Raw genomic sequence first — 17,941 nt, forward strand, 5'->3', positions numbered from 1 at the left:
AGGCCATGATTTTTCACTGTCTCCTGGTGGAAATTGCTATCTTTTTGTATAACTCTGTAATTATTGGGTACAGAAATTGACTGAGAAGACCCGTGGTTATGGCACCCAACTGGGATATTGGAGACCCAGATATAGTTCTGCCAAATGAGGCAGAAAGTGGGTTTGAATAAGAGTTTCCAAGGTCCTAGATGAGTGATCTCACTATTAGTCTATTTGCTGGTTTCTTTGGTTGTCTTAGTCAGAAATCCCTTATCCTTCACCTGATCCAGCTTTCTTAAAGCTTTGTTGAGAGTGATGTGCTTTTGGGAATAAATAAGCTTTAGATCAACAAATTGGCTTTTTCCTACTGGAACTTGTTCCACCTCTCCAGCAATCAGTAGATGTATTCTCCAGGGCTTGAAGAGTATAGGTTATTGAAAATATTGGATTTTAGTATATAGTTCCCTTCATTATCTGATATTTCACCTACAGAGTGGATAATGCTCATTAGCTCCATTTTGCCTCTCCTAAGAATTCGTAACGTATTAATAATCCTCCTGGAGATAAAATCTATGCACAATCTGTGTTCAGGCAATCAGCGTTATAGTGATTGGTTCTTTTTATGTTTACTAATCCTGCAATGTATAAAGTCTCTTCAGAGTCCTGCGTTTCTGACCCTCCTCCTTTGGTTTGACTCCCGCGACGTGACACTGCAGGTATCCTGTGGAGCCGCTGGACCACTGACATTTCAAATTGTTTATTCACTATCAGAGTTCCCTGTCATGACTTGAACACCGGGATGGTGGTATTTGCTGTGCCAGTTTATTCTGCACAGCCAGGATGCTTTCATTCCTTTGCTGTTTAATTGCTGTTAATTTCGCTGTTTAATGCAGTTGCCTGAACTGAAACTTTCGCTAGTTTGAACTTGCCTGGAATGAAAGCAGAAGATGACGTCTGCCCTGAAACTGTCTTAGCTAAATTTGTTTAAGGAGTGGTTACCTTTTGCAGCCTAATTTCTTTGCAGTAATCTCTGAGCTGCAGCCTCCCAGTGCTTGGTTTGGTGTGGGCTCCAGCCCAGCTCAGCTCCCCCTGCGCTTGGATGCACTCCGGTTGCATTTTGGGCTGCCGAGGCTGACCAGGTTGCCCAGGTTTGCCAAGCGTGGTTCAGGCTTTGAACAGTCTGCTGGCATCAGTGCTGATGCTCTAGGTGATTAAACCAGTCCTGATCCGTTAATTGTTTGATCTATATTTAAGCCCAAATAGTGCAGTCCTTGAGCAACCCTGTGTATTCTTTTGTGCAAATCCTGTCTCTTCATCCCGAAGGACAAGCTCGCTGGGAAAGTCTGCAGGTCTGCACAGCAGAGGTTTTACACCTGAGGGGATGAGGGGGCAATATAGTCTCCAAACCAGACTTCTGCTTCATCTGATTCTGGAGATGGATAAGAATTGGGACGACTCCAGGCACAAGGCAGAATAGCTGGCTGATGTCTGTCCTCATCTGCAGTGGCTTCCTGGGAACCACTTTTTAGCCAAGACTTCTGAGAACATACTGCACTCCCAGCCTGGTTTCTGACCTCCCAGGAACAGCCTGGGACCCGCCAGTGCAGAGTCCTCTACGCCGATCTTAGCCTTACGCTTCGGTTCTGTGTGGCTTTGAGCTGTCCCTTCCAGACAGTACAAATAAATGAACTATGGAAAGCGTTTGAAAATAAAAGCATTAAAATAAATAAAATATTAAAAATAAATAAAAATAAAATAAAAAGAAAAGCTCATGGACATCACAGACAACACCACCATTCAGTTGTCTGACTTTCAATAGTACAGTCTGTGCACGTTATGAATGACGAATGCTAGCAGAGATTTCTTACTCTTAGTAAAAAGCATTGTTACGCTGTATCGCTTTGTAAATAGTAGTAACTAAAAGCAGAGAATGCAAAGGATGACGTTAAAGTAAATATTTTATTAAGAACTATATTAAGGGGGAAGCAAAGGGCAAAATTTCAAAAGGTAACAATAAAAGAGGAACTTCTTTCTTTTTGTACAGGTGTACCAAAATTCCCAAAGGAAAAAATTGAGCCCCTTGATGTGGAGCATGGTGATTCTGTGATTTTGCACTGTAACCCCCCAAAAGGCATTCCGCCTTTGCATATCTATTGGATGAATATTGGTAAGTAAACAATTTTTACACAATTCGTATGAGGAGACTCGAAACATACGTCTTCCAGAGCAGTTCCATTACAGATTCATAACTGATGGGAATGGTAATTGTACAAGTGCTTAGGAAAAAGATCTGGATATTGAAAAACAAAATTGAAAAATGGAGAATGGAGATATGTTTTTACATAACACAAAGTTAAATCGTAGACTGCATTGACACAACATGTTATTAAATATGGGATATCAGAAAGCTTGCATATCAGTAAATGAGTCTACCAGTAACGAGGACTACTGCATTTACAGTAGAGAGGACAAAATGTGTCAATATATTATTTCTGTCATTACTATTTTCCTCTTTTCATAAACTAATGGTTGATTTATGATACTAAGAAAAAAAAAAAATCTGTCGGGTATGTATAATTAGTTCCTTGTGGGTTTCTGTCACATTATTCTTCAGCATTTGTGTTCTGCAGGAATTTCTGGCTCTGGGGAAGCAAGGTAGCTCGGATTGCCTCCATGACATGAAGGGTTTGTTTCTGATGCTGACCAAGTACTTGCAGAGGCAGGGTGCCAGATTAAACCTCTGATCTTATAAGGCAACCTCTTTGCTCCTGACATACATATTTAGCACAGACCTGCATTTGGGTGGATCAGCAACGAGACAGTACAGCAACCTTAGTTCGTGGTAGCACTCCCCTGCTGTAATCTGTAGTTACAGAAGAGCAAAGTGCTTGGGAGACTGGCCGTGGGGGACATCTGTAAATGGTGACCTCCGTATCATCATTACAGGCCTTTGTATCAGGGAGAGGTGCTGGAAAATTCCTTTGACCTGAGCAGTAACTTTGTACTGAGATGTTTTTGTTACCAATTTTTCATTAGAAATTATTTTTCATATATTTTATATATTAATATATTATTATATAGAAAATATTTATTATCAATGATCAATCGTGTGTTGAATATTGGTAATTAACCCATTGGTTATGCTGGGCCTTCTGCCTCTTTCGCATCAAAGTTATATGCTGTATCTGAAAGCAAACATATAACAGGAGAGCGTTAGTAGCCATATTGGTGAAACAGCTCAATATCATTACCATATCATAATTATTTTTTCTTTCCAGATTTGCAGCACATTCCGCAAGATGAAAGGGTCTCCATGAGCCTTAAGGGAGATCTCTACTTTGCAAATGTGGAAGAAAATGACAGTCGAAGTGATTATTGCTGCTTTGCAGCATTTCCAAGACTGAGGACGATTGTACAGAAAATGCCAATGACGCTGAAGGTTTCCCGTTGTAAGTCTGTGGATGAGTAGTTTCTTGTTTTCTGCTGTTTTTCCTTTTTAACTCCCCAGGCATCAGCGAATGCAAATGTGTGCCCTGTGTCTCTGATGCGATTCTCTCTGAAGAAAATGCATGTTGCTGTGCTTATTCCTGCATTATTAACCTTACTCTAAGGGCTAAATTCAACCGATAAAAGCTTTTTGCAGCTGTCAGGCCCCAAAAGTGCCCCGTTCTTCCTCCTGTTCTCCCCCCAGTGAAAGCCAATGATGCATTAGGGAAATCTGCTTCTCTTCCAGTCCAGTGGGTCACCGGTGGATGGGACTTCACTGGGTCTTGAGGACTTTATGTGGCCACCTCCCCCCGGGTGCAGGCCTGGTTTGGTCCGGGTGCAGCGATGCGGTTGGGAAGGACGGTGCTTTCCAGGTCTTTGCAGGCTGCCTTGAACATCAATAGTGACACACGAGGCATTTTCCATTTCCCTAATGAAATGTGGAGTAGGGAACACCACATTTTATTTATTTATTTATTTTAACATCTCTGTATTCCTGTAGGCTCCGAGGGTCTTATACAAAAGATGGTTTCAGGTACTGCCCCTGCATCTGAGTCTCACTGGGGTGAGCTGGGTTTGCTGTCCCACCGTCATACACGTCCATATGTTCAGTGTGTACCTACCCGCTGCAGTATCAAGCCGCTAATACAAGCTGTGTAAAGCCACTGAATACAAGGGGTGTACAGGTCCCAGTGTTAGAAACAGGGGAAAAGAATACAAATATCCAAGCAAAAAAAAAGCAGCCTTCTAGGGGATGCTCTCAGCTGCGTTAAATCAGCAAAGCCCGACAGAAGCTGGTGGAACTAAGGCAGCTTATACCAGCTGGAGATCCATCCCGCTTTCCTTGAATCTTTTTTGGCTGTAAGAGTTTCTGGTATCACTTGTACCACTCGCTGAGGCTGCCCGTGCCCTTAATATCAGTCTTCTGTTTCACTAATACTTCTGACCTTTCGGGCTTATGCAGCCCAGAAAGCCAAGGAGATTTTTCTTCATGAATGAAAGCCTGATATTTAATACACAATTTTGAGAGTTTTCTTGTTGGGATAAAAAGATAAAGGATTAGTAGTGGGTTTGTATATCTTAATACTCGCTTAAACCATATCTTGGGATAATAATTGTGAGAAAAATATCAAAATGAAATGTTGCTCTCCGTAGCTTTTCTAATGGGTCCAGTCCCACACGCATGCACAGACCGATCACAGAAATATGAGACGGGGTCTGATTGTGGGGCCGCTGATAGCCCTGGCAGTGGCCCAGCAAAACACCAGCTGAGTGCGTGCACCTTGCCGTCGAAGCCACGAGACTGGCTGCAGGCAAAAAAGCGAGGCACGTACTTAAAGGTTTTCGTAAACTCAGCTTGAGACTGCCCACTCCTCTCCGTGCCAAGTCCCTGCTGAGGTACTGTATAAAAAAAAATACATTGAAAAACATAGGCAATAAGAAAAAAGAGACTGGATAGATTTTATAAAATTTCTTTATAGTGGATACTTAGGGCTTAGCGATTTTTTTATTATACTAGGTAGCTAGGATGAAATGATGATTATATCACCCATGAAATATTTTGCAGAATAATACATATCTTTGAAGAATTTTCTACGTATTTTCAGAAATTTGTTGTTCATCTGTTGCTTTACTTTATATTTTTCTTTGTTTCTTTCTTTTATGGCAGAAATTGGGGGGACATTTTTGTTTTGGTTGATTTACTGTTTCTTTTGATTCTGTATCAACTGTGCATGTTTGTGTGTGGTTGTCACTTTTATTTATTTCAGTTAAGCATGCTAATGACTCAGGCTCACCTAACGCTGCGGTTACTAAGGGTGAGTTGAATGCATCTGTTATTTAGCCTTTAAACTGAGAATCTACCAGCTGAGATGAAATGCGAGCTGCTGCTCAGAAAAAAGAAAAAAAAAAAAAAATCACAAAAGCCTTTTTATTGCGACGGGATGGATTGAAGTGGTCCATGGAGTACAATTTGCTCATCTTATACTTTTTGACAGAAATCTGAAGGGTTTTTAACAAAGAGAAAAGAACGTTCACGTTTCATAATGTGATGTAAGTAAGGAGGCTGACGTCCTGGGTTTCTGGTGTTATCAGTTCAGAGCAGGAGCCAGAGCTGGATGCTCCAAATCTCCCTCTGGCAGTTAAGAAGACGCTGGCGTTAGGTACCCACGGTTTGAAACCATGAATTCATGTCTAAAGGGTCACCCTGGGGCTGCGTTACTCCAGGGTGAGCTTAAGGTGTGGATTTACAGAGCTTTAGGTGCTCTGTGTTAATCGTCCCCATCTACAGCTATACCTCGCGGTAGATGGGAGGTGGTTCTCTTTGGCCGTGTATTGCCCTCGCTGATACTCACCCCAGGTAAGCACTGTAACGAAGCACTTCTCGTCCTGGGGATTCACATCTTCCCTCGCTGTGTGTTCCCCTCTTTGCGGAGCAATCTCCTGCAAATATTCTGCTGAGGTTGATGCAGGCAATGCGGATAAGTCAGAAGGCAGCTAGAGACTATTCCTGCAATTCTCCACCCAGTTAATTTTGTTTAAAATACGTAAAAATGATAGTCTGGGGTTTTGTATGTAGCTCTTGACTCCAATTTATTTGGTTAAATTGCTTCCGACAGCCTCTGTTTTTTGAAATGCTAAATTTTAAAATCCTGAAAGACCTCATTTTGCTGGACAGGCACTGAAGTTTTTGAAAAGGGGGTTCTCCTCGAGTGTTTCGGGATGGATAACTCAAAGCACTGATCAGTCCTCAAGCCTTGGCCCACGGAGGCTAAGCCTTGTGAGCAGAACAAGCAGGGCTTATGCAGAGTGACAGACACTCAAAAAACGATTTTTCCCTCGGAGAGATGCCTGAACTCCTGTCCCTGCTCGGGAAGGGGGACTGCCTGCCTTTGGCAGCGGGAGGTAGAGAGCAGATGGTAAACGTGCGAGCGTATCCAGAGGCACCAAAGTGTTCTGCTGCAGCTCTGAGCACTTGTGACACAGATTTGTAGAGATACAAAGCAAGGGGAGGAAAAAAAATTAGAAAATGGTTCAGAAAGATACACGGGGTCTTTTACCAAATCATCCGTAACTGACTATTTTTGAAGGACTAGTACCATTTGGGGACTTATTCATTACTGTGCTAATTGTTATTATAGTGATAACTGGATAGCCATTTAACTCTATGCATATTTCATCATGAAACCATTGTTTGGCAGGCTGGAACAAATGGTCCGTTGAAATCAAATGCAGGTCAATCTTGTTTTATTATTTTAACAGTCTTCCTTACAAATTGTATCTCCATTACTGTAGATTTAATAATTGCAGCAAGAAGGACAATTCTGTGGGATATTCAAGTCAGGAAAGATGGGTTTTCATCTGAGATTTAACAGAAGACAGAGAGTCAATGCAGAAGAAAGGTGCTAAGAAAGATGGTGTGGACCAGAAGATCAGCAATTGGGAAGACCAGTGTACCAAGGCTGGCTGAGGTGTATGATAGAAAGGGCCAGCGCTTGGACAGCAGGACATGAAACTGTAGGAAAAGGGGCTTCACCAGTACTGCTGCCTGTTGTTGTTACTGTAGCCATCTTCTGACTGTTATCAGGAGAAATAGAAGAGTCCTGGATTAGTCTCAAACCGTATAAATAAAAAAGAAAATTTACAAATTGATGTATGAAACCTTCTGACAAAAGTAATGTTTGTGGCATTATTGAAGGATAAGCAAAGGCTCTAAGATATCATATCTAACTTTTATTTTATTTTATTTTATTTTTTAGCAAATTTTATCAAGGAAAGAAAGCCCAAACTGCTGATCCCTCCTGAATCTGCTGGCAGTAGCTCATCAGTCACTGTCATCAAGGGAGGTGTCCTGCTACTCGAATGTATTGCTGAAGGGCTGTGAGTAATGCACAATACTGCACAAACTTAATCACCTTTTGAAATAGAATTGAGGAACGAAAAAGCTATATTAAAAATTATACAGCTACAAATGAATATACCTACCTGCTCAAACAATTTTAAATTGAACCTCTATGCAGAGTTTATTCTAAAGTATGCATCCTCCTTGTAAAGCAGCACAGAGCTAGCACGCAACATTCATGTATTTGTTATTGCTGTAGCTTATAAACAAGTAATTAAAATCATATTGTGATAAGTATATAAGTATTGATTTTTTTTTACTGTTATATTAAAAAAACCCAACCCTATTATGGAACTTTTTTCAGCAGTACTACTTTTTAGATGTTGAGAAACTAAGTAACATCAGAATTCAGCTTCTGTGGTTTGGCTCACAACCTGTGATGTTTCTTTTCTAGTTTTGCCAATTCAGTTTTGGTTCAATGCTCAAAAATTATTTGGCATTTTTCCAGGTGTCAGATCTCAGGTTTTTAAAAGCAGAGGTCTTGAGTGATGTAATACAAGACAGCCATTAAGGAAATGCCCCGTTGGGTGAAACCGGTGGTCCACCTAGCCCAGTTGCAGCGGGAGATGCTGGCTCGGGAGTGCATGTGAACCTGGCCGCTTTCTGTGGTCCGTTCACCAGCATCCTGCATTTCCATACAAAGGATGTTCCTTCCATGATGTTCTCACAGACGGCAGTATGTCAAGGAACAAAGTCCACAACTATGTAAAAATGCAGCGAGCTGGAGTCAGCCATACTGGTTTGATCCTGCTAAAACTAACAGTAATGGGCTACCTTCAAATTTAGTTCCAGTCCCATGTTTTCTACTTGGGCCCATTCCTATGGATGCCTCTGGTGCTTTGTGGTGCATGGATGTCTCAAGCTTGTTATTGCTATTAGCATTTATGTTGGAGCGCTACTCAAGCTCTAGGATCTGGCTGCACTAAGCATGGCAGAATATCTCAATGAGGAGATGCTCACTGTAATAATATAGGGAAGGGTTAAAGTAGATAGTATGTGATGGGAAATCAGGACAATTTTGTTCCTTATTGTAAATAACACAGGACAAAATAAGGGTAAGTAAGGAAAGAGAATGGCTAAACAAACGTAAAGCGCAGTCCTCACAGTGAAGCTGTGAATGCCTCTCTCGGACCTTGTTCCTGCCGCAGTAACTCAGACAGACATAAGCTCCACTTTGCCCTCAGTCCAGTTTTCCAATTTTTACTGTGTGCTTGTAGATGCAATAGTCTGCCCCAAAAGAGTTGCCACCAGAGAAACAGGTAAAGCGAAAATCTCTCCAACCTCTAAACCCACAAGGAAAGCACAGTCGCTTCTGGTTTATTTGTGATAGAGCTTTTTGTTGAATGAAGACTTAAATCATCGTCTTCTCATGCTGTATGGATAAGGTCTAGGAACGCGGACTGTGGTTAGCGGATAGATAATTCATATTAAAGGCTGTGCAATTATATCCCCTCTATAAAATTCCAAAATCAGGATATTTATCTGCCTGAACAAACATGTTTAGGGTGTTTTGTTTTTCCATGTGGGCTTGAAAGGGCATTGCTCATTTGAGCTGGCAAGATTATGTCTCTGCAGTTGGTTGCCATTCCTGAGAGGAGGTGAATTACTTGTCTCAGTTGGATTCACTCCAAGTATCTGCAGTGAGTTTTAGTTCCCTGTTGCAACACTTCCTTGTCTAATTCACTACTCGTCAAGCTAATTCGCAGGTGCACAAACCCCCACAAGTCCACAGCTATGAGTTTATAGTGTTTTCAAGGTAATTCATAGGCAAATCATCTTGGAAATACACAAATATGAATTTTCATGTGCAAGAATTAATATCATGTACAAGAAAAGCAAGTCAAAAAAGAACACTGTTGATTTGGAAAAAAAAGTAAAAAAACCCCACAAACTTTTGTTTCACTCAAAATTTTCCAAGAAACTTTTGTTTAAGTTATTTTTCAAACAAAAAGGTTTTTTTTTTAAGTAGTCACTTTTGAAAGAAGACAAAGTACTTCTTTGTTTGATCACCAAACAGACATTTTCCACTGAAGCCCTTCAAAAATGCAACATTTAGACCAAAATAAAAAAATATTTTTATTTGTTAAAATTCCCATTTTCAGCAGAAAAATGAAGGTCCCTTCCAACCAACACAAACTATTCTATGATTCTATATCTCTGCCAATCTATCCCACCAAATGTCCTCAAACCGTGGAAGCGGATAGACTGAGCCAGATTTCAAGTAACTAAGATCAGGGGCAGCCAACTGCAAAATAAGGAATTAAGTACATTTCTAATCTGTCATTTTTGAAGACTTACATTCTGAGTAATGACAGTGTCAGGAGGGCATTGCCTCTATACAGCACCACAGCACCACAGTGCCTGACTTTGGTACAAGAGCAGGACAAGGACTCTTGCAGGAAATAATTGGATATTTGCACGGTTGTGCTCACTGCTCGTGGAAAACCACAATTTCTCGGTACCTGGGGCTTTGAGTAGCTTGTGCCCAGGCATTTTGCCACAATAACAGATGGACACAAGAGTAAGCAGATATGACACTGTGTATGTGCGTCGTGTACGGTGTCGGGGTTGCGAAGCCCAGCTGGGAATGTGCAGACAACAGTCTGTCCCAAATGTCTGTGTCATTTGCTTTCTAAAAACTTAAGGAGCATTTTCAGTCACCTCCGATGGCTGGCCACCTTTCTAACCAGGCAGGGCACCAAGTGAGGTCACTGTAATGAAGTCTTTACCTCCTTGTCTGTCCTCAAGTGCCCTTTTGGAGTAGGACGAAATGAGCTCCGTTCCCTCTCCCGCAGCCCATGCCAATATGCTTACAAGGAATGCAGCCTCATGCCAAGGTGTTGGCTGTGAAGAACCTATTCATGGGGCCCTTCTAATCAAGAAGCAGTATGGTGTACTATATAGTGTACTACTAGTTGTAGTCTGTAGTATAACCCTTAGTCGAGCCCCAATGTTTTAAAAGGGCTCAAAAGATGCTGAAAACTTCACCTTGCAAACCGTATGCATGAAGTCCAGCAGCTCTGCTAACATGAAGCATTATAGCCGCCTAGTATTCAACTCAAAATCTTTTTTTTTTTTCTTTGCTATTAGCCCAACTCCTCATCTAAGCTGGGTCAAGGTCACTGGAAACTTGCCCAAGGACGAACCAGAAACAGAAAATTTTGGGAAGATACTGAAGATAGACCAAGTGACTGCAGCTGATGAAGGAACATACCAGTGCACGGCAAGCAACCCCATGGGGAGAGCGAAGCACGAGTTCCACGTTCACGTGGAAGGTGCTGAGTACACTTTACTAAGCTTATTGATTTTGAACAGAGAGGTGGTCAAAGGGAAGTGAGTAAGGACCTTTGCTAATATCACTCGGTGTAATGCATAAATTCAACCAACTCTATCAATTTATGCTAGCCAAGGACCCACCTTATAGTTTTGGGAAGCTTGAAGAAAGTAGCACCTTTAAAAAAAAAAAAAAATTAGGAATAATGCATTTTTTTTCCTGAACCATGAAGGCTCTACAAAGCAGTGAACAGGAGTACAAATACGTGAGCAGATCCAGTACTCTAAAGATGTGAGTTAGTCAGGCAGAGATATTGATGAAATGTCTTGTAGTAATCTGAATGTCAGACCAAAAGATCTAATTATTCTACTTGCTCTTAAAGAATGTGAAAATGGCTATACTGGGCCAGATCAGAGGTACATTTAGCTCGATTTCCTTTCTTTGGCTTCCACCAAAAGTGAATGCCTAGGGAGGATTGTAAAAATACAGTGAGCAAACATGGTACCATCCCTCTCTTCCCCTCCTTCCACGTGCTCCCTTGCTATCATTTTTGTATAGGGACAATCTGAGCTAAGAGTGGTTTCTATAGCCCTTGAAAAGTATCATAAAAACTTACAAAACAAAGTAAAAAAAAAAAAATGCTTTCTACTAATTTTTAACAGTTGAAAAAAATTGAGATATGACCCTTGTTATCATCCCACTGAGTATCCAAGGCCCGTTCCCACCCTAGGCTGCGTGCTTGGAAGGATGACCAATTCTATATTAGCAGCGTTCATAAACAGTCTTAGGGTTACACTCGTGCATATCATACACTTGTGCGTAGGGTGGTGCATCCCTGTGCGTGAGCATACAGTCTGGTGGCTGAACAGGGTGAGCGCTGGCTGCTCGTGCTGGGCTAGCAAAACGGAGAACCGGGGATGTTTGTGCATCCGTTTGGTCGTCATTTATTTATGTTGCTGCTAGAAGAAGGCAGATGAATGAAGCCAGCCAAGATACCTTCGTAACAGGCATCTTGCAGAGTGCAGGTAGAGGCGCATGGCACCTGCTCTCCTCCATCCTCTGTTCTCCCTTCTCCTACTCCCCAAACCCTGAAGGTGCGAGCCCTTTACACGAGGCAGGTGCAGATGCTCTTTTCCAGGAGCAAAGCAGAGCTCCGATGAGACTGCAGACTCCAAGCGAGCCCTGCAGAAGTATCACTACCCCTGCGACTCTTTCAGCAATGCTGCCCATAAATAGCTACAAAGTGCGAATCCTGAAGCACAGCTGAAAAACTTGCTGAAAACATCTTCTCTTTACTGATGAAAAATGCTCCAGCCTCTGCACTGCAGAGTAAAAAAAAAAAAAAATCACAGGCAGTATTAAACTGTCAAGAGTCTGCCAACTGCTTCATTTTAATCTGTGCTTCTTCTCACTCTGTGGTCACAAGAAGTCCTGACGGGAGGAAAGGCACTTTCAGCTACCTGCTCTGTGTTTACTTGTCAGCTGAGGAAAAGCCTTTTCTCCCAGAATGTGATGAATCATCCCCATTCACTTGACACAGCCTTGTGTCTTACGGTCTTCTTTCCCTTCCTGGAAGTGTGGCAGAGGGGGATACCAGGGCATGGCAAGTTTTCAGCTGCGATGGAGGGGAAGTGCTGACTCCTAGAAATCATTCCAGATGGTTTGGAGCATCTCTGCTGTAGCTGAATATTTTAACAATCTGGCTATGATTTTCTTGGCTGTAAAAATTGAATCCTTCAAAGAAATTGCAGGAGCTGCAAAAACTAAAATACCAGAGAAATAACATTCATCAAGCAGTTCAGAATATTGACCACCTTCTCCCCCAGTCTCTAGAGGGAAGAAAGCATTCTGCCAAATTGTTGTTCCTGCTCATTAACAAACAAGTACTTTAAAAAAAAAGAAAAAGGAAAGGAAATAATCCCACTCTAGCCATTGCAATGTAAAAAATGCTTTTGCAATTACTCTTGAATTCATTTTCTGTATGTGTAACTAATGTTGGCTGCTGTCACTAGCAGGAATTCTTCCTATTAGGAGTCACCTCACATGCAGTGTATCAAGGTAAAATTGAGCCCAAACACTGTCTTCTTCTAGAATTTCTAACCAGAAAATGTCACTACCATTAATCAGGGATGGGCATGTTCATCATTCTTGCAGCAACTCCTGTGTGCACACTCAAGGGCAGATCTTGAGTTGGTGGAAGTGAGCATTAATTTCAGTTGGTTTCAGGGAGGTTATGCTGACGTAGGGCATCCTCGCACCTGACAGGCTCTTCTCAAAGGATGCATGCAGGGAGCAGAAAATTAAACCTGGAAGAAAAATTATCTCAGTTATTAACCGCCAACCATTCTCAATCTAGTGCTGGTGTATAAATCAGGATTTTGCTATCGTTGTCACTATGTCACATTTTCTGTTCTTCTTTCTGCTATTTGAGGATCTCAAACCAATACTCCAACCTTCTAAATAAGTCTTAATTAATGATATATGCATGCAGCCCACTTACTAATCCTACAGTAGTCTGGGGGCAAAGATTCAGGCAATTATTACCAAGCATATGAAAATATTCAGCTAGCAAATTCCTTGACTCTTTGAGCATTTTAATCTCTCTTTGCAAGGAAAGATGTAGCCTGGAACATTGGAACGGGCACAAAACCCCCATTGTTGGTATTAGAATGAGAGAGAATTATTAAAAAAAAAAAAAAGCTAAGCAAGCCCACAAATCGTCTTGACTTCAAATGTTTGTTCATTTGGTTGTTGTATATAATCCCCCAAACCCAATATAACATGTACATATAACCTCAAAATCTTGTCACTCTCACAGCCCCTGATCTCATGGTATCTTGATCTTGGCTGAGGCTCCTAGACTGCGTTTAATAGAAATAATTGTTACAATATAATGATTAATTATAGTAATGATATAATAGCTAAGGGCCTTTGCAGTTAAGTCTCGTAACACTTTCATTGCTCAGCTAGAGAAAAATAAAATAGATGAAGCTAATGTGAGGCAGAAACATGGCTGGTTGTTTTAATCAGGCTCAAACTGTAGTTCTGTGTTTCACTGGAAAACTGCTTCAACGGGCGTGCAGACCCCAAGGTGGTAACTGCAGCTGAAGCTGCCGATGATGCCCCCAAAGTGGGATGGATGGCCAGCCCTTGGGAGGACGTGAGGAGGATTTGAAATGGTCTTGACAAATTGGGAGAATGGTCTGGAATAAAGAGGATGGGCTTCAGTAAGCACAAGTGCAAAGCAATTCTCATCAGGCAGTGCTAATTGGCTTCATAAGCACAGGATGGAAAATGTCTGGTTAGACTAGTCTGGAGGATATCCTGGATGGCAAGCTGAACACGACTTGGAAATACTAGTCTTGCAGAAAAAGCAAAAATCATCCTGGGAAGTATAAGGAAAAGTGTTGTTGTAAGAGGCGCTACTGAGAACTGATAAGGCCTCACGTAACATAACCAGTTGTACATGGTGCACTTCATGAAGCCTGGGGTTAACGCAAGACAGCTCAGGAGAAAGCAGCAAGGGTAGTCACAGAGCTCAAAAGCATGGCATCTGAGAAAAAAATTGATAGATATGTTTAATTTAGGAAAGAATGAATCTGGGGAATGCATAACAGCCTTCAGATGAACCAACGTTTCTTCACAAAGTTCCCTGGGGATAATGTAAGATACAATAGACTTAAATTGCAGCAAGGCAGAAGTTGGTTAGGCGTTAACAATTTGTTCTAGTTGCGGGGAATGGCGCAGTGCTGCCGTAGACAGCATGGGAGGCTGTGGTGAAGGTTTGGATCCATCGGGGGCCTTTTAGGTGTAGATGATCCTGCTCTGTTGCAGAAGGATGGACTAGATGCCCATTTTAGATCCCTTCTATTTTTGGACCTGTCATTATATTCCCATAAAGACATAAATCTCTTAATCAGGAGCCCCACATTTATAACTCTTACCAAGAAGAATATATTCTGCAGGGAAATATTTGCCATACCCTATTTCTCACACAGCTTAACTATTTGACTATCCAACCACTGGTTTTTGTAGTTGCTAAAAAATATGTGTATAATTTGTTATTCTTATATTTTATATACTTGTAAGTAGTATAGCATAACTGCCACATGGAAAAGAGGTTCTTCAGCCTTTCTGTGAAATTACATTTCATACTTGGCAAAATCTTGTTGCCTGTGGCTTTGCAGCTGCATCACTTTCTTGGAGCAACCACAGCAATTCCCGTGCTGAGAAAGGAAAGCAGTGGCATAATATATCTGCAGACCACTTCCAGAGTGTATGCACAGATGAAAATAGGAGGGGATCCATCGGGTGGTTTGTATTCAGTCTGTGCTTGGTGTCTCACCTCCTCCAAAACAAGGAAATATCCTGTCTCAAGTACTGTGTTTGTGGCAGACCTAGAGGAAGAAAAACAACCGACCCACAAATTAATCGGGGCTATTACAAATCTTTTCACCTCCATGCCTTTGACCTGTCTTTTCCTGATGAAATCATAATGTATATGAGAGAGAGAGAAGGAAAAAGATCTGCAAGACCAAAATGTTCTGCTGCTTGCAGAGTTTTTTCCTGGAGTCAAATACAAGGAAGCATAACAAGTATGGTCACGTCACACGCGGCACTATGGGAGGGCAACCAGCACTGCATGAGGAAGGTGGTAGAAGAAATCTGTACTGTGTGAAGGAAATGCGAAGATGTTATAATTTTAGATAAGCTTCAGTGTCTTGAATTTTACTTCAGTCTTTAGGTGTTGCTTAACGATGTCTCCATGGGTGCTCTACTGTGAAAATGGTGGATTGTGTGTAGAAGCTCTTCTGTATCACACTTCAGGGGTGGTTTTTTAATATATCTGTGTGAATGCGAGCAATGATGCTTTGTTTTAGCATATCACACTGATAACATCTGGAGATGTATTACCAGGCAACAGCTCTGTTAATCTTCAAAGCATTTTATGAGCATTAACTAATGAATCCTCATGTTTCTCATACATTAGCTCACCTTTTTCAAATAGGGAAAGAGGCCCAGCACATGCAGAAGAGGTAGTGTCAGGTCTGGAATTAAAATTTGGAATTTTGTTGCTTCTCAGGGAGAGAAAATGATGAATTCAAGGCTGTGTTTTGGATTGAGGCTGCCCACTGAAGGGTAGGCAGGCTCAGGGACTTGTGTTCAGTCTGTAGAGAACAAAGCATTCATCAGATAAATGCTTTTCCCCCCCTCAGTTCCCTTCCCTCCCTTATGGTTGTGTGTTTCCAATGAGGTTTGGGTACCTGATACTCAGGGGCTGCTCTGCAGAGGAGAGGTTTTCCCCAGAGCTGCCTCAGTTTAGCTGGCAGTGCTGGGAAAGAGGAGAGCACAGGGAATGCAGCAGTACACTGCTGCTCCTCTACCACCACCTTGTGGGCAACCTTTCTGGACTGCTCCTCAGGACGATGGTTCTCTCATCCCCCGTGGTGAAAGAATGTTTCATCATTCCTAAATATGTTACGGATCAGCCTTTCATCTGAACACGTGATGGAAAACCAGAATATCAAAAATCACAGTGCATTTCCTCAGCACACGTAGATAGGCAGGTGGAGGTGCTGTCGTGGAGCTCCGCTGCACCGCCGTACTCTGCCTTCCGTCCACTCCTGGGCAAGGCGGTGGAAGTCACTTGCTCACGCCTAGTGAGGGGGATTTGAGCTGGATGGATATTTGCATCTTGTTTGAGTTGCTGAAATAGTCTCACTTCATTTCACAGACCACAGTCTCATGTCTGAGGGTCCTTGTGAAAATGCCGACCCGTGCAGGTTTACCTCCTTCCCCAGCCTCTCACCTCCCATTTGCATTTGTTTTCCACTTGGATAAACACCGTCCATTCCCTACACTCTCTCCCTGACACACACATTTCACAAAGTCTGAAGGACAGAAATAGATGTGTGCTGATGCTGATTTTACCTTTCGTAACATCATTTTGCAAGAAATACAATACAGCTGCGCAGTAGACTGCTAGGAGCTGGCTGGGGATGGTCGGCAGCGTTTGCCATCTCCTGGAGGACCATAGCAATAGCAGTTAGACTTGTCTCGCTGTGCACCTGATACCTGCTATGTCCCCTCTTTACAGAGCCTCCTCGGTGGATAAAGGAGCCCGAAGGGGGTGTTTACAGCATAGGAACAAATCTTGTGCTGCTGTGCGAAGCTATTGGCAACCCAGAGCCAACCATTCAGTGGAAACTTAATGGGATGCCCATCGATAGTAAGTGCAAGGTCCAGCGTCCTCCTCTGGGTGGTGGCCGGGTGGGATGTGCCTGTGTTGTGCCCAGTTGGAGGGGACACACAAATCCTAATGCACTGAGTGATGTCTGGTTTGACATCTATTTAGACACGAGTTAATACTTATTTACTTAATAAAGCTAATGTTTAAACGTGATCTTGAAGAGAGTAGGGTTGAAAGCTGCAGGGCTGTGGAGTGGTGGTACCCATGAGTTACTGCCTCTGCCTCACCCCGTAACGCTCCCATCTTTTGGGGATCTGGGATAGCTTATGCTCATTGAGGGCTCCCGGTCTTTATTTGTGCTTCTGAATAAGCACGAATGACTCTGTGGCTGGGGAGCACAGGCCCTGCTCCCTGGTGTAGCAGTATTATTACTACCATTTTAAAAAGTCTGTGTGGGGATTTTACTGGAAATTGGTGGCCTAGAGCACTTGTTTTAGGCCACAGGACTGCTGGCAAAGGCAGTGCTTTGCGACTTGCTCTCTGGCTGTTGAGCAAGGTCCTGGTTTGATCCTGAAGATGTGCTTTGCCTTTGACTTTGAAGCAGTGAGGAGAGACTGTGAACTCCACAGTCATCGTGTTTTCTCTATCTCTGACACAGTCTGGGTCCTTCCAGGTAGGACCTTCAGAGGGAGAATCTCTGCCAGAGAGATCAGCCTTACCAACCTTCAGCTTCAGGACAGTGCTGTGTACCAGTGCGAGGCCAGCAACAAGCACGGCACCATCCTTGCTAGCGCCAACGTGAACGTCCTCAGTGAGTACCCTCCTGGCCTCTCCTGTTCATGAGAAAAGATCTAACTGAAGTGTCCCATTCTGCTGATTGAATGCTTCAGAACAGCTCAGGGATTGTAACCATTTCATTGTTCTTTTGAATTGGCCCCAGATTTTAAGAAATATGTTGTCCAAACTAATGCAACAAGCCTTACCATGGGCAATAATATATGCTTAGCATAAGTGCTCATGAGGTTTGATATATTCATTATTTTCAAAACATGGTTGTGGTTGGACTCAAAACCTTTTGAATTCACATGTACTAAATCCACTGGGGGCTGAA

At 42.4% G+C, this 17,941-nt stretch overlaps 1 protein-coding gene across 15 annotated transcripts in view; it reads left to right on the plus strand.

Annotated features, from left to right (window-relative positions):
- CHL1 (cell adhesion molecule L1 like) overlaps window positions 1–17,941 on the plus strand; it is a 150,846-nt gene that overhangs the window by 100,377 nt on the left and 32,528 nt on the right. For 11 of the 15 annotated variants that reach the window (XR_012996040.1, XM_076346664.1, XM_076346677.1 and 8 more), the window contains 7 exons: window positions 2,024–2,146; window positions 3,258–3,428; window positions 5,235–5,282; window positions 7,224–7,344; window positions 10,457–10,641; window positions 16,738–16,869; window positions 17,489–17,641. Coding sequence is in view for 14 of the 15 variants with exons in the window: in XM_076346664.1 (XP_076202779.1) it covers window positions 2,024–2,146; window positions 3,258–3,428; window positions 5,235–5,282; window positions 7,224–7,344; window positions 10,457–10,641; window positions 16,738–16,869; window positions 17,489–17,641 (933 nt within the window). In the remaining variant the exon portion in view is untranslated. The remainder of the gene's footprint in view (window positions 1–2,023; window positions 2,147–3,257; window positions 3,429–5,234; window positions 5,283–7,223; window positions 7,345–10,456; window positions 10,642–16,737; window positions 16,870–17,488; window positions 17,642–17,941) is intronic. The other 4 variants (XM_076346674.1, XM_076346678.1, XM_076346675.1 and 1 more) reach the window with 3 other exon arrangements.

Source organism: Aptenodytes patagonicus, chromosome 8, assembly GCF_965638725.1.
Source record: "Aptenodytes patagonicus chromosome 8, bAptPat1.pri.cur, whole genome shotgun sequence".
NCBI lineage: Eukaryota > Metazoa > Chordata > Aves > Sphenisciformes > Spheniscidae > Aptenodytes > Aptenodytes patagonicus.